This window comes from Pectinophora gossypiella, chromosome 28 (assembly GCF_024362695.1).
Source record: "Pectinophora gossypiella chromosome 28, ilPecGoss1.1, whole genome shotgun sequence".
NCBI classification, from domain to species: Eukaryota; Metazoa; Arthropoda; class Insecta; order Lepidoptera; family Gelechiidae; genus Pectinophora; species Pectinophora gossypiella.
This window is the reverse complement of record NC_065431.1, coordinates 3207188-3229072: the sequence shown is the minus strand read 5'-3', so window position 1 is coordinate 3229072 and position 21885 is coordinate 3207188. Positions and strand designations below refer to the sequence as shown.

The 21885-nt window shown below is 39.8% G+C and overlaps 2 protein-coding genes across 2 annotated transcripts; both read left to right on the top strand.

Moving 5' to 3' along the window:
• The first annotated feature begins 1963 nt into the window (after positions 1-1963).
• LOC126379265 (anoctamin-5-like) lies at positions 1964-6711 on the top strand. Its single transcript, XM_050027973.1, has 6 exons — positions 1964-2025; positions 2784-2942; positions 3960-4123; positions 4758-4871; positions 5307-5406; positions 6582-6711. The coding sequence occupies exons 1-6, from the start codon at positions 1990-1992 to the stop codon at positions 6681-6683; spliced, it is 675 nt and encodes a 224-aa protein (XP_049883930.1). The 5' UTR covers positions 1964-1989; the 3' UTR covers positions 6684-6711.
• LOC126379079 (anoctamin-3-like) lies at positions 6589-20107 on the top strand. Its single transcript, XM_050027642.1, has 12 exons — positions 6589-6665; positions 9820-9972; positions 11029-11119; positions 11910-12066; positions 13224-13400; positions 14395-14538; positions 15093-15256; positions 16355-16482; positions 17471-17558; positions 18278-18395; positions 19448-19567; positions 19997-20107. Exons 2-12 carry the CDS (start codon positions 9885-9887, stop codon positions 20105-20107), a joined length of 1386 nt encoding a protein of 461 aa, XP_049883599.1. The 5' UTR covers positions 6589-6665; positions 9820-9884.
• The last annotated feature ends 1778 nt before the right edge of the window (positions 20108-21885 follow it).

Sequence of the window (21885 nt, the reverse complement as noted above, 5' to 3'; positions counted from 1 at the left end):
GCGTACAAAATAAAAAAGGATCACCCTCAGCATAAGTAACGCGAGCTAGGTAAGTGCGAGCGAGATGCATTTCGCTCTCTTCCCCTCCTTAACGGTTTACGACCATTAAAGACTAAAGTCAGACCCAGAGGGGTTGAGGTCGGCGCCCGATACGAATCGGTGCGGGGCGGATAGTGTCCGTTCTAGTCATTCTTACCGTGTTCCGCCTAACACGTAAGTGCGAGCGAGATGCAGTTCGCCCGCTCTCTCCCTCCCCCCCTCCTTAACGTCTTCACCCTCACTCCGTTACTCCTTAGCGGCTTACGACCATTCAAGACTAAAGTCAGACCCAGAGGGGTTGAGGTCGGCGCCCAATAATAATTAAAAATATTAATTATTCCAATAATTTGGTTTGTTTTTCTTTTTGTTTTGGTATTTTTTTATTTTATATTTTTTTTTTGTCTGTGTACTTATTGATTTCCGTGTGGTTTCTGTCCTGTGTTAAATGTAATGTACCTGTCTGTCTGTGTCTGTGGTGTCCGGAAGTAATAAATGTTTCTTTCTTTCTTTCTTTCTTTCAATACGAATTTTGGGAGACGCACCGTTCTATACGTAGTATTTATTCTACACTGATTGGTAAGTCGCGATAGGGCTGCTTGCTGCTTTCTCTTTATTTAATTGTAACATTATTTGATTATTTTTAAATATTTAGTTATAATTTCTAATGTTATTATAGTATTTATTTGTAATTTGTTACATTCAGTTTAATAAATGTTGGTAAAAATGTTTTTCTTTTTTCTGTAATTACGAAGCCTTCGTTCTCTTAATATTATATTCTCAATATATTATCTTTTGTATAATGAAGTACAAAAGTGTTATTCATAAAAAAGTAGATAAACATTATTACTTTACATATTGCACGACATTTACATAATAAAAGAGTCTAGGCTAATAGAATTTGTCGTAGATTCTTTATTGTACACGGTGGCAAGTTAAAACAAAACAAGCGAAACGTATAACATCACATTAGCTCACGACTATATCCCAATTGGGGTAGTCAGAGGTACATCCATCGCAAGATGAACTAAGTACACACACCTCACCGAGCTTTCTATTAGTGGTGGTGTGGTGGTGAGCCCTATCGCCGTCTATAATAAACTTTTTACAAAAGGTGGACTTATCTGTAAAAGAGATCAGTCTCTTAAAGCAAGCCCCGTGTTGTATTTTTCCTTTATTCTCACAAGGACAGATTCTCGAAACGCCAGATTCTCAAAACGCCAGATTTTCAAAAGTAAATCAACAATGCCCATTTAGTCAAAGCAGTTATTTTTTCATTTCGTAAATACTGTCACTGAGACCAATGTCACATTCCATTATTTCTATTCATAGAGGCTGTATGATCGCAAGATCTTTGCCTACCTTATTGAGGTGAGTAAATACAAAGTTGTCTTTGGACTGGCGGGAACGGAAACGGGACGGTTGCTTTCTTCATGGAATAATCTAAATAATTAAGACGAAGTGGTGTTTTGTGGTTAATGATCGCATTAAGTTAGTCGGAACACATTCGCGATAGTGTTATTATATCGGAATTTTCAATAAACAAAGTGTACCTATCTATTTTCGCTTCGTGCCAACAAGCCGCTTTATAACTCAAAAGTTTATGAGGACTTTTGAGTTAATTCGTTTGGGGTTCGGAGTAGGAATCTGTTCCGAGGGTGGGGGCTTAGGTTTCATCATTCATCGTCATCACCTTTTATCATTTTATTAATCATTGTCAAGGAAAAAAAATACATAAGGCATGGCTGTACGGGCATAGATCCCTTTGCCTTGCCCTTCGGGGGAAACTAACCAAAGAAAAACTAGATGATTCCATATTCAAACAGCTCGATTATTATTTGTCAAAGAGTCATTTGTTTTGGAGTGTTGTGATCGCAAAGAGAATATAATTCTAGAAGAATAACATAAATAGTGTAAATAATTGTTTGTTTATGTGTCATACGACGGAGTAATATGGATATTATCGACGAAGAGTGTCGTGACTCTAAGGTAAGATACGAAATATACTGTTACTGAAGTGGGTTTCGGGATTGGAAGGAAACTCACTGGATCCAAGGAGAAACGAATTTATTGACTATACACACGGTATAGTCATGAGCAATTTTTTGTTTTGGTTTTCCCCGAAGGGTAAGGCAAAGGGAACTATGCCCATACAGCCTTTTTTTTCTTGATGATTGATGACAATTAATGATGAAACCTAAGCCCCCCACCCTCAGAGTAGACTCCTACTCCGAACCCCAAACGAATTAACTCAAAAGTCTGCATAAACTTTCGAGTTATGAAGCGGCTTCTTGGCACGAAGCGAAAATAGGCAGATACACTTTGTTTATTGAATACTCCGATATAATAACACAGTCATGAGCAATATCATGTACCCACTTTAGAATCTTGTCACACTATCATATTTGACATTTAATGAGACTTACGGTTTCATTTGCAAAAAAGTTAATATGACATGGTTTCAAAGTGTATACATATTAGTACTCGTGACCGTACAGGTTCCGCACAGGGCTTCGCGGTATAACTCCTTCACCGACGAAGTCGCTCCCCATTCGTCCGGCCAAGTAGATAATGCCATCTGCGGCAAATCTACAATGACACGTCGAAAAAAAGGCAGTAGTGTGGTTACCTAAAAAGAAATGTAAACGATACCGCAGTGGTACGGTTTCGTGGTGTCATTGAAAATACATGAGATTTTTAACTTTGTGTTCTTACAAATAAATGATTGATTATGATTATGTTTCCAGAAACAACATCAGACCGGGTATTTCCGAGATGGCCAGCGGCGTATTGACATGGTGCTGGTCTGCAAGGACATCCCGGTGGAAGCTGCTGAACAGATCAAGATGGACTATCTCATAAATGCCATGAGTGCGGGCCTGCATCTAGAGATTGAGACCGGAATGGTAAGTGCTGCTTGTGGCTCTGCCTACCCCGTTAGGGATTACGGGCGTGTGTTCATGTATGTGTGGATCAGGTTAAGAGTAGTCTTAACCAGCGAGCATCCATGAAGTATTTGATGAATCAGAATCATTTATTCAACGTTATTATCATAGATAAACTTGTTAAATCTACTCGTATGTCATTTCGCAAGAAGTTATGGCTGAGGAGAAGAAATGACAAGAAACTGCAACAGTAGCACATCTTTAAAATTAATTAAGACCTTCCAATCCACGAAGGGAAAACCAGCCCAATACAGGTTAGGTCACATACCTCCGAAAAGCATTCCTCGGGAATGTGGGTTTCCTCACGATGTTTTCCTTCACCGCTGAGCACGTGATAATTATACATGATCCAAACATGAATTCGAAGATAAATTCGCCAATCATTTTGGCCTGAGCTGGATTCGAACCTGCGACCTCAAAGTGAGAGGCAAGCGTTCTACCAACTGGGCTACCACGGCTCTGACGTCTGACGTGAATTCAAACTCATAATGTCGGATTCAATAATTTAGAGCCCCAGTCGGGAATAGAACCCGTGACGCGACTATGTAAGTCACACGTTCTCTGAACAAGGCTATCGCGAATTTTCATGTTAAAAACTCTAATTGATTAAGAAAATGGGACAATGGTAATGTAGACGACCGGTCGACATGGCAATTCTCTAGTGACGTGACGTTTTCAATATCGATATATTTTTATTATGTAAGTATGTAACAAAATGTGAATAAAATAATACCACGTTTTCATTTAAGTTAATATTTATTCATCTGAATCATCTAACGTATCGCTACAAAAACTTAAAGAATCTTCGTCACTGGTATCTCCGACTTATTGGTTTTTTTGCTTGAACACGCGACGAAGATGCAACCGTAGCCATTTTTAAAACACAATAGTAATAAATTATGACTGTACGGAACTTTTTCTCCAATCTATGATCCAAACGTGAATTCAAACTCACGATGTCATGTATTTTTTTTCCAGAAAGAACAATTTAGGCATTTGATGTTCATCAAAGTCCACACCCCGGACTACCTGATCCGACATTTTGGTTACTATTACAATATGAGGAAATATTTCAAGGAGAGTCACTTACATTATGCCAAGTCTAATGTGAAGGATGAAACCTACCTCGTCAAAGTTTTGAGGTAAATAATAGTAAATGCTTCGCCTTAAGTGAATCCCGAATCCCGGTAGGAACATATCACAAAAATCACTTTGTGATCCCTAGTTTGGTTGTCCGAAAGTTGATAATCTGTGCTTCGGAAGGTTAAACCGTTGGTCCCGGTTATTACTTACTGATGTAAGTGAGTAATCATTGCATTAGCCATCATTAGTCAGGGACTCTTAATTTCTGAATGAGTAAATTAATTAACAAAGAATGAGTGAATGAATGAATGAATAACCCGGGCGAATCAATCTCGCTGGTATACAAACCGTTTGACGTGTGCTGTCAACTTAATTCTGTCGGGGTAATGTATTTTTTTATAGGGTTGTTTAAGATTTGTGGTTAAAATTGACGTGTGTTCCATAAATTTTATGCTTGTCTATTACCCGTCCCTTTCCTTTTCGGTGGATAAGAAAATGACACATATAACTTAAAATAAAATTAGATAGTGTCTACATGAATCAGCACCAATGTATTGATAACTAATCATGGCTAATCCCCTCCCCTCCGCGGAGGTCCGTGTTGCTCTTTGTCTGAAAGTTAAAACAGACGTTTGAGGCCTGCGCAGAGGGAGCGAGCCAGTTGCAAAGCTTACAGTAGGTTCGTGATTTCAGACAATCTTACCCGGGTCCCTTGAACTATTCAACAATGGAAAGAAGTCTCATTACTTACAAAATACTTCAAGCTGTCACTTTTGGAGAACCAGGAAACTATGTTGGCTTGCAGAGGTAAGGTTATCATAGAGTAATAGCCACACCCCGGACACTTCATACAAACAACCTCGTTTCACACAGACACTACACATTGACGTTATCGCACACGCGCATCTGTGTGTGTGACGTCTGACACCATACGATTCAAGTCTTAAACTACATTTGAGGGGGTTGAAAACATAAAATTATTATTTTAAGGAGACTCGGTCAGCTCCATTCTGTGTAGGTGCTTATTGAGTCTCCAATGCCCCGTGAGGGCCCGTATTAAAATCCTAACCTGCCCCCTAGTGAGAGTGAGGATTTCTTGCATTGCGCACTTACTTTTATATGCGCAAATGTCAAATTGCAATATTGTTTTTTTTGATGAATAGCTTCGATGTGGCCATTTTAACCCCCCAAAATTTCGTCATTTATCTTGAATCTAGTATAAAACCCAATTGTTCCTTGCAGGTTGCTGGATCGTAATATTATCATAGACGCATTCCCCTTGCACGAGGGGCCGTTTTTTTTATCGAAACATCAAAAAACCTCTGAAGCGCACGGGCGACAGGTAAAAAACAGCGTAATATTATAACAGCCATGGTCTAGTGGTTAGAGCGTTGGGCTCGCGATCTAAAGGTCCGGATTCGATTCTCGATGGGGACATCTTCGGAGCGGGCTGAGTCACCTGATTCTCGGATAAAGGAAGATGATTCCGAGCATCAGAAGGCAAGTTAAGCCGTGTGGCCTAGGCTACTAGCCCAGACACCTCCACCAACCGGCACTGGAGCAGCGTGGTGGAGTACGCACCACGAAACAAGTCGGTGTAGCATTCTCTCCATACTACTTTATAGTGAAAAAAGGGCAGTGGTTTCCCTCTTGGCCTCTGCCCCCATCTGAGGGGGATGATTCAGATCATGATTCTGAGTTTCTTTATAATTCATGATATTTTTTAAGAATTTAAAAATTTTTCATGTCTATACTTTTGCAATGGAAAATTCCACTTGATATTAACTCAGAATTATGAGCTCAATCATCCCTATCAGTATCGGTTACTTTGTCACTTACACCCCGTACAAGTACTAAGTAGCCATACAAGTGACGTCGTAACAAATACTGAGGGGGATGATTCAGACCATGATTCTGAGTTGATATCAAATGGATTTTCCTCTCGGAAAATTCATGATTTTTTGTGTTTTTTAAATTATTTTCTGTTCCATACTTTTGCGACGGAAAATTCCACTTGACATCAACTCATAATTATGACCTGAATCATCCCTCAAAGTTTTCGTTACACCCTTTAAGTATATTATGCGACAGCAACAAAATAATCATGTGAGTTAGAAAGTATTTTACGTCGTAACCCTGGGTACCCTTAAGCGCAAATATACGATATTCCATCTTCTTCTATCGTGTGGGTTGTGAGGTGAATTACCAACCTCATCAACCCTGGTGTCATGATTATTATTCAGCCGCCTTCCGAAGCACGGATCATCTTACTTTTTAGACAATGAGGTGATCAGTCTGTAATGTCCTAACCAAACTAGGGATCACAAAGTGATTTTTGTGATATGTTCCCACCGGGATTCGAACCCGGAACTTCCGGATCGTGAGCCCAACGCTCAACCACTGGACCTCAGAGGCCGTTCCATGATTCCATGATTTTGAACCCTGCACCTCCGGATCCTGAGCCCAACGCCTCAACCACTGTACCACGTGGTGTTATGTGATTTCTTTTGTTTTCAGGCCTTGTTCTACCACTGGGTTGGGTACAGGAACTTATTCCGTTGGCAGCCGATACACCTGATCAGAGAGTACCTTGGCGAAAGGGTAACTTTATTATTTTAACACAGAGATATTAAGGAGTGTTTTTCAGGTTAGGGATAAAAAAGAAGTTCGCCTTTAGTAAAAATATTGTAACAGAAACACCCAAATAACAAGACAACACAAAAGAATAGACATTTTTTTTGTATTGGTTTTCCTCGAAGGGCAAGGCAAAGGGAACTATGCCCATACAGCCATGTCTTATGTTTTTTTTTTGATGATGATGAATGATGAAACCTACTCCAAACCCCAAACGAATTAACTCTAAAGTCCGCATAAACTTTCGAGTTATGAAGCAGCTTGTTGGCACAAAACGAAAATAGATAGGTTACACTTTGTTTATTGAATATTCTTATATAATAACACTATCGCGAATGCTTACCGACTAATTTAATGCGATCATAAACCAGAAAACACTACTTCGTATTAATTATTTAGATTATTCAATGAAGAAAGTAACCGTTCCGTTTCCGTTCCCGCCAAAAAGTCAAAAATAATAGACATATCACTTTCGTATCAATCCATAGCTATGTTGTCGTTTAAATGCGCCTTATAAAGGCAGACCAAGATCTGAGGACCATACAGCCTTGACTTTAGTAATTTTATCAGTGTCTTAATACATACATACATACATAAACTCACGCCCGTAATCCCTAATGGGGTGGGCAGAGCCACAAGTAATCAAAGACAACTTGCAGCCACTGTTGATACGAAGTCCAAAGATGGATATGATGAACCTTATGGTGATAAGGGATCAGCCTATCGCCCATAACATTAGTCCATCATGTTAGAGGACACAATCCCTCTGTCGGTTTTTACGACATGCCCGGGAAGAGAAGCAGCTGAACGTGTTCTATGTTTTTTATATGCTCCCAGAACAGCATAGAAGCAGTGTCTTAATTTTATTCTTTAATTGCAGATAGCATTTTTGTTCGCGTTTTTCGAATATTGTAATATAATGCTACTAATTGTCGGTGTATTTGGGCTTATTACGTATGCAGTCGGCTTCGCTAATATCAAATTTAGAACACTCGTGTAAGTACCTACTGAATATAAATACCATTCTCATGGTATACGAAAACCAGGTATGCTCAATCCTTATGACAAGCCGCCATTGCTAGCCCGCTGATGACGTAGGTGTTACCACTTATAGTATATACTTATAGTTACCAATAAATTGGTATCTCCAACATTTCAAGGACGTAAAGTTTATTATTGAAAATTAACCGAATTACTGACTAATGTATTTAATTACTATTACTTTTCACATTTATAAAACATATCAAAACTTAAATCTTTTACTAAAACGTTCAAAATTTCGTTGCAAATTAAATATAAAGACTTCGGTCGTGGGTAATTTATTTATTACGAAATGGCAACACAGGGCGGGATGACGTCAGCTGGGCTAACCTTGAAATGTTAGCTGTCAGTTTTGAACAGGTTTTCTTATACCATGATAAATAGCTAGTTCTATTAGGCTACTTGACAACTTATTCAGTCAAATGAATACTTTTTACGAAACGTCAAAACGAAAGGAAAGGTCCTGTGACGTCATCAATAAAAGCGGTCAAAAGTCGTACTCATTGTTACTTAATTCATAAATAAAATTCGAAAATAAGTCGAAATGTAAAATGAGATTGATTTTTGATCATCTTAGACTGGCTTCTATTTCTAGATTAGCGTTTTAAATTTATATTTGATTGCCCCAGTCAAATACCCTATTAGAAGTACTAAATCTAAATACATAACAAATAACATAAATAGCCTATATACGTCCCACTGCTGGGCACAGGCCTCCCCTCAATCAACCGGAGGGGGTATGGAGCATACTCCACCACCCTGCTTCACTGCGGGTTGGTGGTGAAATCTAAATAGTTCTAGATAATTCTAAAAAAAATTTTCACGCGCCGGACACTTCATAAAAACCTTATGCCGAGTAACGCTAAGTGCGAGTGAGATAGATAGTCGCGCGCTTCTTACTCCTCAGTGTCTCATCTGGACAGTTTTATCTATTTGATATAATCTATTGCAGAAACAAATATGGAGGCTTCAACGAATACGATTACGGAAGCAGTGAGTCTCAAATTCATTTTCGATACCATTTCTAGAATGTTCGAACCCCAGTATCGGACTTGCACGTTTGCGGCGTATGACAAGACCGAATAATCTTGTAGTCAGTGCCAAATAAATTCGACTCGCGCTTGGCCATACGTCACACCGCCCGCCCCCGCACTTCACCTCTTTCTCTTAGTGCAAGGCTTTCTAGGCGACATGCGACAGGTGCATTTTTAATTCGCTCCGAGATTTTAGAGAGTTTTTGTATGTAACCTTCTGTGTTAATAATATTTCCGTGTGTGTTGATGGACTGGATTATACCCGTCCAGTTCGGACTTTTATTTATAAAAGAAGGCCCATCTCCTCCTCATGTTTAATTTCCCGTAAGTGCTGAAACCTTCACTCAAAAAAACACAGTTGGCTCGAGTTTGTATGGTAATACTGTCCTGTGACGTCATCAATAAAAACGGTCAAACGTCGTACTCATTGTTACTTAATTCTTAAAAAAATTCCGAAAATAAGTAACTCGAAAAGTATAAAATGAGATTGATCGTCTTAGACTGGCTAGTCTATCCTCTTGATATCACGTGGTTTTCACGATATGTACCCTAAAATAGCTATCTTTAAGTCCCATACATACATACATACATACATCTAAATATATAAAAGGAGAAACTGACTGACTCACTGACTGACATATCAACGCACGTCCTAAACGGCTAAACGTAGGCACTTGAAATTTGGAAGGGACGTAGCTTAGGTACCGTAGAGGTGCATTAAGAAAGGAATTCCCGAAATTCCCACGGGAACGGGAATTAGCGGGAAAATCCTTTTGTATGAAAACCACTTAAGTTAGACGCTTGAAATTTGGCATGCACTCCCACACACACAAAGATCTTTCTTTTATAACACGCTACGCGGACGAAGTCGCGGGCAAAAGCTAGTTATATACATAATCTCACGCCTATTTCCCACCAGGGTAAGCAGATTATGCAATTCCATTTGCTTTGATTCGGACACACTTCTCTTGCTTCCTCCACATTCATCAATCGTTTCATAAGGACATCTCCAAGTTGGTTTTAGTTCCATGTCTAATTGGTTTTAGACAAATATGACGACCTAAGAGTGTGCAAAAAGTGTCGCAGTGCGAAGACTTGTCCCTACCGGTTCATGGATGATTACGAAAAGGAAGTGAAATTTAAAGTTTTTATCGACAACCCATACAACCTTCTTGCTAGCTACGTGGCGATAATGGGGCGTAAGTATCAAATGAAATGAAATACAGGGTTCTATGGAACTCAGACCATGATTCTGCATTGATATCAAGTGGAAATTTCCGTCGCAAAAGTATGAAACTGAAAAAAAAAACACCAAGATTTTCATGAATTTTCCGATAGGAAATTCCACTTGATATCAACTCAGAATCATAGTCCGGTCTGAATCATCCCCCTGAGTATTTGCTACGATGTCACTAATACTCTTACCTACTTGCTAGCTGTATGTACTTGTACAGGGTGTAAATGTGATCGTAACAAATATAAAGAGGGATGATTCAGCTTATTATTGCGAGTTAATATCAAGTGGAATTTTCCATCGAAAAAGTATAGAATTGAAAGTAATTTAAAAATACAAAAAATACATGAATTTTGCGACGGAAAGTTCCACTTGATATCAACTCAGAATCATGGTCTGAATCATCCCGTTGAGTATTCGTTACGATGTCACAAACACCCTGTATATTTATTCTTTCTAGTTTGGTAAATACAGATTTAATTAAATAATATATTGCATTGCACTAAAAGAGTCCTTCACTCAACCATGTAGTGTACGAATATTAAATAATTGAATAATCAACCCGACGCCCACACGATTGAAGACTAATGTAAAACCGAGGGGGCTGAGGTAACCCAGCCGTTGGTGGGGAGCGAAGAGTTACCGTTCTATACGTAGTATTATTCCTTATTCTACTTAATGGCCTCTGTGGTCCAGTAGTTGAGGGTTGGGCTCACGATCCGGAGGTCCCAGGTTCGAAACCCGGTGGGGACATATCACAAAAATCACTTTGTGATCCCTAGTTTGGTTAGGACATTACAGGCTGATCACCTGATTGTCCGAAAGTTAGTTGATCCCGATGATTACTGATGTAAGTGAGTAGTCGTTACATGAGCCATATCAGAGGCCTCTGGCGGCTCAATACTAACCCTGAGACCAGGGTTGATGTGGTTGGTAATTCACCTCACAACCCACACGATAAAAGAAGAATATTCCGTATTCTACGGTACGGAGCCTATAAATTGGATATTTATGTTTTCAGTACTTTTGCTGTACGCATTGTGGAGGAGGAGAGATTACTATTTGTCGTGGATGTGGGAGACTAATGAGAAATATGATAAGAAAATGCCAAGGTATGGTTGATTCTTTGTATGTACTAACAATGGCTAAACTGCAGCGACAGTGGGCAGAGCATATCGCTTATAGAACGGATGCCGATGTCGATTGGGTGCCGATGGGGCCGTAAGCTTCTCGAGTGGTGACCGCGGATCAGAAAGCGCAGCGTGGGTCGCCCCAAAAGACTGATAATCTTCTGAAGGTCGCAGGAAAACGCTGGATGCGGGCAGCAGAGGGTCGGTCATGGCCAGCCTTGGGAGAGGCCTATGTTCAGCAGTAGACGATTTTCGGCTGATGATGATGGGTTTGAAAGTAATTAAAGGAACTCAAGGTCGAACTACTAGCACATCGCGGACACCTCATACAAACAACCTCGTTTTACACAGACACCACACATTGACGTGTATGACTTCTGACGCCATACGATTCAAGTCTAAACTGTGTTCGAGGGGGGGGGGGGGGGGTGAGGTAAACCTAGCTCAGACGCTGGTGGGGGGCGGAGTTGCCGTTCTATACGTAGTATTTATTATTCCTTATTCTCTGCTAGTAGAGTCGACTAATTCTTTTAAATATATCCTCTCAGACGCCCTGAGCTGTCACGCCAATCTGGCCACCCTCAGGCTTGTTGTCTGAAATTTTGTAGCGGGTGAGAGTACTGAGACTCCTCAACGCTTCCCACTTGTCCGGCTAAGTAGCGTAATTTGCGGCAAATCTACAATAAATCACGCAAAAACATTTAAAAATGTTCGGTCGAATTGAGAAACTCCTGCTGTTTTGAAGTCGGTTTAAAAAAGTTTTCCTTTTCAGACCTGAATTTAGACCAACGGAGAGAGTTCCACCTTACGTCACTTATTCGTTTAAGATGAATCCGAAACTGCTAGGGTCTCTCAGAGATATTAACTTCACTAAGATATTGAAAAAGTGTGTCGAATTTTTTGTTCTACTGATTTTGTTAGTTGTTTGCGTAAGTTATTTATTGATTATTATTAGAAAGAAAAAAAGAATTGTTTATTATACAGGGTGTTAATGACATCGTAACGAAAACTTTGGGGGATGATTTAAACCATGATTCTGTTGATATCAAATGAAATTTTCCGTCACAAAAGTTGGAAACTGTAAATATTTTAGTGATTTTTCGACAGGAAAATTCCACTTGATGACTGAGAATCATGGACTGAATCATTCCCCTCAATAGGTATTCAGGACGATGTCACTAACACCCTGTATAGGGACACGACAGTAACAAATATAAAAAAAAAACACGGAATAATACACAACTTACAATCAAAACACGTAATAAAAGCAACTTACACAAGATAGTACAAATAAATAGACAGTAAGAAACATTAAAGCAAATTGTAATTGAGTGTATAACCGTGGTGCCTCCGTGGTCCAGTGGTTGAGCGTTGGGCTCACGACCCTGAGGTCCCGGGTTCGAACCCGTTGGGGACCAATCATAGAAATCACTTTGTGAATACCTAGTTTGGTTACGACATTAGAAATCAGAATCATTTATTCAACTTAATTATCAGGGATTAACTTGTTGAAGGTCAATGTAACGTTTTTGAATATACGTCATTTCGCAAGGTGTTATGGCTGAGGAGAAGAAATGACAAGAAACTGCAACAGCAACACATCTTTTAAATCAATGAGAGTACATTACAAGTTATTTAATAACTAGAGGAACACATTCAATACCAGACATTTTATAATTTAGGTAATCATTAATCTTATAATAAGCTTTTTTCATAAAGTAAGCTTCATGTGAGCTTTAAATTTATTCTCTGACAAATTTAAAATATTACTTATCTGGTATTTTATTGTAAAAACGTATACATAACCCCAAAAAAGATGAATTTAATTGACTTAATCTAGAATTTTGAACAACAATTTTATTTTTATTCCTTGTATTGTAAGTATGCCTTTCACAGTTTCTCGGAAGGAGTGATACATTTTTACGTACATACATAATGATTTCATTAATATATATTACAGGCTGATCACCTGATTGTCCGAAAGTAAGTAAAATAGAGCGGGGTTGAACTGGCGGCGACAGCGGCTCTCATACAAAATCCTCTGCCTTCTATACCGTGATCCACACTTATTAACGTTCCGTTTCAGGTGTTCGTTTATATATCACTAATGATACTGTTTTCAAACTTGGTACTGACCAAATTTCACAAGTTAGAAGTGACAGTTAAAGAAAAAAAATTACGAGTGGACCAATCTAAGTATAACTATTACTGTATGGACATACTGGGTACTCTTAACGGGATTTTTGTCTTGTTTGCAGAAACGGTACGTACCTATATCATCTCCTTATAGTCTTCTTTTTTTGTTGTTTTTAGGGTTCCGTAGCCAAATGGCGAAAACGGAACCCTTATGGATTCGTCATGTCTGTGCGTCCGTTCGGCTGTCCGTCCGTATGTCACAGCCATTATTTTTTTGACGTGACTTATTGTAGATTTGCCGCAGATGGCATTAACTACTTGGCCGGAATATGTCACAGCCAGTTTTTTCCCGAAACTATAAGAGCTATACTGTTGAAACTCGGTAAGTAGATGTATTCTGTGAACCGCATTAGAATTTACACACAAAAATAGAAAAAAAATTGGGGTTGCACATACTTAGAACTGAAACTCAAAAATTGTATTTTTATCAAACCCATACGTGTGGGGTATCTATGGATAGGTCTTCAAAAATGATATTGAGGGTTCTATTTTATTTTTTCTAAACTGAACACGTTGCGCGAGAGATTCTTCCAAAGTGGTAAAATGCGTGTGTGTGACCATACAAAATTCCACCAAAATTGGTTTGAACGAGATTTACATACATACATACATAAACTGCCTATATATGTCCCACTGCTGGGCACAGGCCTCCCCTCAATCAACCGGAGGGGATATGGAGCATACGAACGAGATTTATTAAGTAGTTTTTTAATACGTCATAAATCGTAAACCGCAATTTGCCTTTCATTCCTTCAACTTAAATCCATATCTAGAGGGCGTAAAAATGAGCGATAATACTGAAGGACGAGGTTCTGGCAATGAAACTCAACCTTTTTCAAGGAACATGGGTCGAAATATAAAAAAAATTTTGGCCTCCCGTACTAAATGAGCCATTAGCTGATACGGTTTGTATGGGGAGATGACTTTTTTTATTTTGCCCTACGGAACCCTTTATGGGCGAGTTCGACTCGCACTTTTTTTTCTGTTTTGTGGGTATGGGTATGGGTACTTAGTTCATCTTGCGATGGATGTGCCTCTGACTACCCCAATTTTATTTCCAGTTGTGGGTTAGTCTAGCGAAGGCACTGACAGACCTTTTGAACACACGCACTCAACTGGATTATGAGAGAAGTCACGTTTTCAAGCTATTTGGGATGAGTTTGATTATCAATTTCAACTTGATTTTCTTCTATGCTTTTTTGAAGGTTAGAATTATGATTCTGTTTACTATATCACCTTGAATTGGCAGGTAAATATTTGTACATACTGTATACATACACATATACATAGACTCCCGACCGTAACCACATTCTGCGGGCTTAGCACCGTAAGCACGTGACTCTTTCTCGCCTCGACATACGTCACCCGTCACTCTCTCACAGTACTGCACAGAAAGAGACAGACGATCTCTGTCGCGGCGAGAAAGAATCGCGTGCTTACGCCCTGTATCAATTTTATATTTAACTATTTCATCATCACCAGCCCATTAACGTCCCCACTGCTGGGGCACGGGCCTTCCTATGGATGGATAGATGGTTAAACCGCCACGCGGGCCTAGTGCGGATTGGTGGTTATTAACGACTGCTAATGCAGCCGGGACCAACGGCTTAACGTGCCTTATGAGGCACGGAGGAGCTCGAAATGAAAACTTTTTTTGTGGTCACCCATCCTATGGCCGGCCTTTGCGAAAGTAACTATTTAATATAATATTAAAAATGGTTAACAAAATCTTTTATTTTATGATTGTTATAATTTCCAGGGTGCATTTTATACATTTCCACACGATCGTGACAGGAAAAATATGTACTTAGGGATATCAGACATGAACTGTGGCATGGGGACGTGTATCGATGAACTATATTTGATATTCCTGTCTACTTTCAAGGTTAAGAAGATTTACCAGGAAGTTATAAGTCTACTAAAGTACGTATAGGTATTTAATATTTGTGCAAAAACTGTATTATCTTAGGGTTACTGTGGCACCACTCGCGTCAAACACAGTACTACGGGGTGGAAGGCAAAAATGAAACCAAATAAATTGGCATGGAGAATGCTACGCCGACAAGAGCGTGGCTCTTAATGACGACTGCGATACAGGGAAAACCCTAGTGCAAGCATAAAATAAGGAATAATACTACATACATAGAACGGCAACTCTCCGCTCCCCACCAGCGGCTGAGCTAGGTTTACCTCACCCCCTCGGTCTTACTTTAGTCTACAATCGTATGGCGTCAGACATCACACACGCAGACGCGCGTGTACGATAACGTCAATGTGCAATGTGTATATGAAACGAGGTGTTTTGTACGAAATGTTCGGGTGAGCTTAAAGTATCCTATAGAACTGGTTGGAAAGTAGTCTATCGTTTGTTTTATGGTAATAATCTACTTCTTCTATCGTGTGGGTTGTGAGGTGGATTAGTAACCTCATCAACACTGGTGTCAGGGTTATTATTGAGCCCCGACAGGCCCCAGGCACGGCTCATGTAACGACTACTTACTTACGTCAGTCAGAAAAAAATTACCGGGTGAGAGCCTTCAGCGCTCCCCATTTGTCCGGCCAAGTAGTTAATGCCATCTGCGGCAAATCTACAATAAGTCACGTCAAAAAAAAAGTGAAAATCGGGTTCAACGGCTTATCATGCCATCATTTTACTTTGGACAATCAGGTGATCAGCCTGTAACGTCCAAACCGAATTAGGGATCACATTTTTTTGTGATATGTCGCTACCAGGATTCAACGCGGGACCTCACTTTTTTTTTCTTTTTTTTTGACGTGACTTATTGTAGATTTGCCGCAGATGGCATTAATGATGGAATGGGTAGGCCCGCTACAAGGTGGACCGAAGATCTGGTGAATGTCGCGGGATGCCGCTGGATGCGGACAGCGCAGGACCGATCGTCGTGGAGATCCTTGGGGGAGGCCTATGCCCAGTAGTGGGCGTCGTACGGCTGATGATGAATGAATGAATGACATTAACTACTATGCCGGAAGTGACCTCATATAGTAATGATGTTCTAGGAGGAGGAAGCTCAAAACGGACGTGTTTCCATTGGACGACGGGTACGTTGACGTGCCGTGCTGGGAAAGGGAATACCAACTACTGCCTGTCACTCAACACTACATTATGGATAGACTCAACAAAATATGTAAGTATTTACTCAGCCAGAATTTTAACGGCCTCTGTGGTCCAGTGGTTTGAGCGTTCGGCTCACGATCCGGAGGTCCCAGGTACGAATTCCGTTGGAAACATATCACTAAAATCACTTTGTGATCCCTAGTGCGGTTAGGACATTATATTTATGCTGATCGCCTGATTGTCCGAAAGTAAGATGATTCGTCGTCGGAAGGCACGTTAAGCCGTTGGTCCCGGTTTCTACTCACTGATGTAAGTAGTCGTTACATGAGTCATGTGAGGGGCCTCTGGCGGCTCAATAGTAAACCTGACACCAGGGTCGATGAGGTTGGTATTCCACCTCGCAACCCAAACGATAGAAGAAGATCAGAATTTTAAGGTTGAAATGCTCCACTTGCCAGGCTTTCCTTTCGTTTTCAGTGGATAAGAAATTTACAGGTATAACTTAAAATAAATTTAGATGGTGTCCACAGGAATTAGAACCATTACAAGTACCTCAAAGTACCTAACACAAGACTGCGTAGGGGGCCACGAAATGAGGTGTTTGTGGTTCCGACGGCGAGAACTAACGTGCTACGCTATGCGCCTCTCACCACTGCCCTCCATATAATTAACGCAGTGTCCATGGAATTGGATGTATTTGTTTGTACTCTGTCGAGATTTACGGTTGTCACTTTAGAGTACTTAAGTAGGTAAATGGAATTTAAGATCTAGGAACTAGGAATTCATTGACTAATTTAAAATATCAATTGATTGTAAATTTGACTACTTAATTGTTAATTTTTGAAATAATAATTTAATAATGTTCTAATTTTTTGTTTTTATTTATGGGAATTATTAATGATGTATTTGATTATTATTTTTGTTATCTATTGATTTATGTTTAGTTGTAATTGGATTGTATTAAGCATTATCGAATTGGGCCTGGCCTGTTATGATAATGTGTGTGAATATGTAATAAATAAATAAATAAATAATCAGATATGATTATTTTGTTTCAGTCATCTTGCTCTGCCAAGGCACATTCTTCGTGTGTATATTTCCGTTGGCGCCAATAATTATATTCATGTTTTGCGTTTGGGAAATAAGGTATGACAATACAATACAAGCCCTTAGCACACCCCTGACTTATTCATGAAGCCCCGTTTTTCACAAACACTACACATTGACGTTATCGTACACGCGCATCTGTGTGTGTGACGTCTGACGCCATACGATTCAAGTCTAAACTATGTTTGAGGGGGGGGGGGGGGGTGAGGTAAACCTAACTCAGACGCTGGTGGGAAGCGGGGAGTTGCCGTTCTATACCTGGGTCGTTCTTCTTTTTTATCGACAATAAAAAGACATTTTTCCAATTAATCGGACTCAACATCTTTAAAATTATAACGGCAATAAATATTTTAAAACATCATAAAAAGATCTGTCGGTAAAGGACTATTTAGGGGTTCTCTTTATCTTGGTAACATACTTTTCTTTGCAGGCGCATTCCAAAAAATATTGTGACAGAGTGGCCCTTTTCATCGGAGACAGCATTTCAATATACCACTCTGTCACAAAATTTTGTGAAAAACAATGAAGCTACGTTAATAACTAATTGAGGAACCGATTAGTATTTTGCTTGTATTTTGAGTATAATAAGATAACTATATTTTTGGACAGTGGAAACATGAAATAAAATTCTAAAACATAACTTATTAAAAGCAGTACGTAAGACAGATCATTGTCGATAAAAAAGAAGAACGACCCACCTACGTAGTATTATTCCTTATTCTATGATTGGAGTCCAATAATGTGTTTGTTTCTTCTAGGTACTGGGCTAAGGAACTCATTGTTCACAGCCGGCGACCCCTTATACCCCAAAACTGGGGATTATCGATGTGGAAGTATGTTCTGCTTTTCATGCCGTTTTGTGCTGCATTCGTCAACGTAAGTTGTTAGTTTCTGTCATGTATTTTTTATTCATTTTTGTTGATTTTATATTAATATTTACTAAGTTTCTTAACACTTTCAAGGACAGAACGTCTTATGACGTTCCGATTCCCAGGTGTCATATTCAGGTGTCATATAGGTGGCTATTATGAACCATCAATGACCCATGATCTCTGTCCGTGAAAAGGTTAAAGGAACCTTGATTTTCCATCACCGCATTGGGTGCGTCAGTAATGGTGACACTAATGATATAAGTGAATAAACGAATAAGTGTAAATGTGGGTTTCCTCACGATGTTATTCTTCACCGCTGAGTATGTGATAAATATTTAAGATCCAAATTTGAAATCACTAGTATTCAGTGGTAGAGGAAGGCCGAATATGAATTTGAAAATCATTAGTTTAGACCCCTACTGGATGTGAACTGGCGAGTCTAGTAACACAAGACTGAGTTAGGTCGGCGCATGATACTAATTTTTATTTATAAGGACTAATATATAGAACGGCAACTCTCCGCCGCCCACCAGCGGCTGAGCTGGATTCCCCTCCCCCCCTCGGTCTTACTTTAGTCTTCAGTCGTATGGGCGTCAGACGTCACACACGCAGATGCGCGTGTACGATAACGTCAATGTGTAGTGTATGTGTGAAACGAGGTGTTTTGTATGAAGTGTCCGGGGTGAGTTTAAAGTATCCTACTCAGACGACGCCCTGAGCCGAGGTTCGCGCCCAACTGGGCACCCTCAGGCCTGTTGTCTTAAATGTTGTACGGTCACGAGCATTAATAATTATGTATACACTTTGGTACCATGTCACATTAAATTTTTTGACAAATTGAACTGTGTCTCACTAAATGTCAAATATGTTAGTGCGACAGTGTCCTAAAGTGGGTACGTTATATTGTACCGTAATTGTAGTCATGACTGTACCGGGAGAGAGCCTTCAGCGCTCCCCATTTATCCGGGCAAGTAATTAATGCCATCTGCGGTAAATCTACAATAAGTCACGTCAAAAAAAAAAGTAAATTATATACTTTTTATTTTTTTCTTCCAGTCGCTGACGTGGGCGCGTCACACACATTACCTGGATAGACAGATGAATGACCGGTACTTCCGCTGGGTCGTGGAGCGCCGCTTTTTCGCTGACCACTACATGGGCTTCTTCGAGTTTAGCGTTAGTTTTTATTATTAACAGCCTCGGTGGCCCAGTGGCCCATATGCAATGGTTGAGCATAAGGCTCATGATTCTAGGTTGGATTCCTGGGCGGGCCGCGGCCATGGACCCGTCCAGGGTCTTGATCTGGAAACAGGCCTTTACGTGGTATTCAAAGTATTAGTGACACCGTACCAAATACTGAGGGGGACGATTCTACATGATTAAATGAGTAAATCATCATGTACAAAATTAAAGACAACAGGCCTGAGGGTGCCCAGTTGGGCGCGAACCTCGCCTCAGGGCGTCGTCTGAGAGGTTTATATTTGAATGAATGAATCGACCGTAGTGGGTCGATAGCGACAAGCGCTGGTTGAGGGAAATCGTCGACCACGGCGGGGTCGAGATCGGGGTAACTTGAAATGTCCTTACAATGTTTCTTTGTTTCAGGACACGAAACTAGTTGACAATGAGCTGGATATAGGTCCTGGTCCCAACGACACAGTACCAGACTTCTGCATGTTCCCAGGCATGTTTCCTCTACCATACAATAAGGGATAATACTACGTATGGAACGGCAACTCTCCCCTCCCCACCAGCGGCTGAGCTAGGATTACCTCACCCCCTCGGTCTTACTTTAGTCTTCAATCGTATGGCGTCAGACGTCACACACACAGATGCGCGTGTACGATAACGTCAATGTGTAGTGTCTGTGTGAAACGAGGTGCTTTGTAAAAAGTAATGGCAGAAGCATATTTATAAATGATTATTGCTTGATATTTGGATCAGATTACGTTGCTACCTTTATTGCTTCTCTCTATTTTGATTCGAATAATAATGCGTGGAAGATGTAATTGTGTCTGGGCGTAATAAACAGGGTCATCATTTATACTCAAAAAAAAAAAGATAAATTCAAATTTAAAATCTTTATTTTCAGACTATTGTCCATAGATGTTAGTAACATAGTACTTAATCCTAATGTTAGTAGACTAATATTTATTTATGAAAACAAATTATGAAAATTAGTGTCGTCTAGCGGGAGGAGGTATGTGTGCGTGTAGTCGCAACCATCGCGCCATCAATGGCGACTCCCAGCGGTCCACCCACACATAAAAAAGAGATAAAAGATGCGTATGACTGTTATCCATGAAATTAGCAGGATAAACAAAGAAACATTTATAAATTGTTTTTAAGGAACGTAGTTTGAAAATTTCCTCGTTAATAAAATAAATATTGGGAGCACTTTTTTTACCTAGATTGACAATATCGTGTCTATTGCGTAGTTTCATCGTCATCAATTTAAGAGCAACGCTCTTGTCGGTGCTGCATTTTCCACGCTACTTTTTAGGGAAAAACAGGGCAGTGGTTTCCCTCTTGCCTTCCACGCGCAAGTGGGGTGGCGCCCAGAGTAGTCTATCACAAAGCCATACTAGGACTCCTGTCCTCCGCCTCTGAATAGCGTAGTTTAGTTATGAAAGATCGCATCTGAATGTAATTTGTCGAAAAGGCGGTTACATTGTTTTCAGCATGGTATAAGAAAACCAGGGGCCTGTTTTATAAAACTTACAATTGTAAATTACAATGACAATTTGGTGTTCATTGCGTAGCTAATATGAAACTGCAAAATATTCGTGATCACACACTCCGCAATGTACATCAAATTGTCATTGTAATTTACAATTGTAAGTTTTATTAAACAGGCCCCAGGTATGCTCAAAAGTGACAGCGAACATTTCAAGGGTAGCCCAGATGACGTCATCCCGCCCTGCATTACCATTTCGTAAAAAAAATACCGACGACCAATGTTTTTAATTTACTTTGCTAGGCAATAAACATTAAGTAAAAGATTTACTTAAAATTTAATGATTTTTATATATATACAGGCTGTTAGTGTCATCGTAACGAAAACTTTGAAGGATGATTCAGACCATGACTCTGAGTTGATATCAAGTGGAATTTTGCGTCGCAAAAGTATGGATCGGAAAATAATTAAAAAAAAAAACACAATTTCATGAATTTTTTGACAAGACATTCCTCTTGATAACAACTCAGAATCATGGTCTGAATCATCACCCTCAGTATTCTTTACGTTGTCACTAACACCCATACCTACTTGTATGGCTACCGTATGTACTTGTTCGGGGCGTAAGTGACATCGTAACGAATACTAAGAGGGACGATTCAGCTGATTATTCTCTGAATCATGGCCTGAATCATCCCCCTGAGTATTCGTTACGGTGTCACTTACACCCTGAATTGTGTTGGTATTCCAGGTCAATACAATAGAATTATCAGTGAGGGGAAACCGATTCCGTACACGTATCAACCGCAAGCCGGGA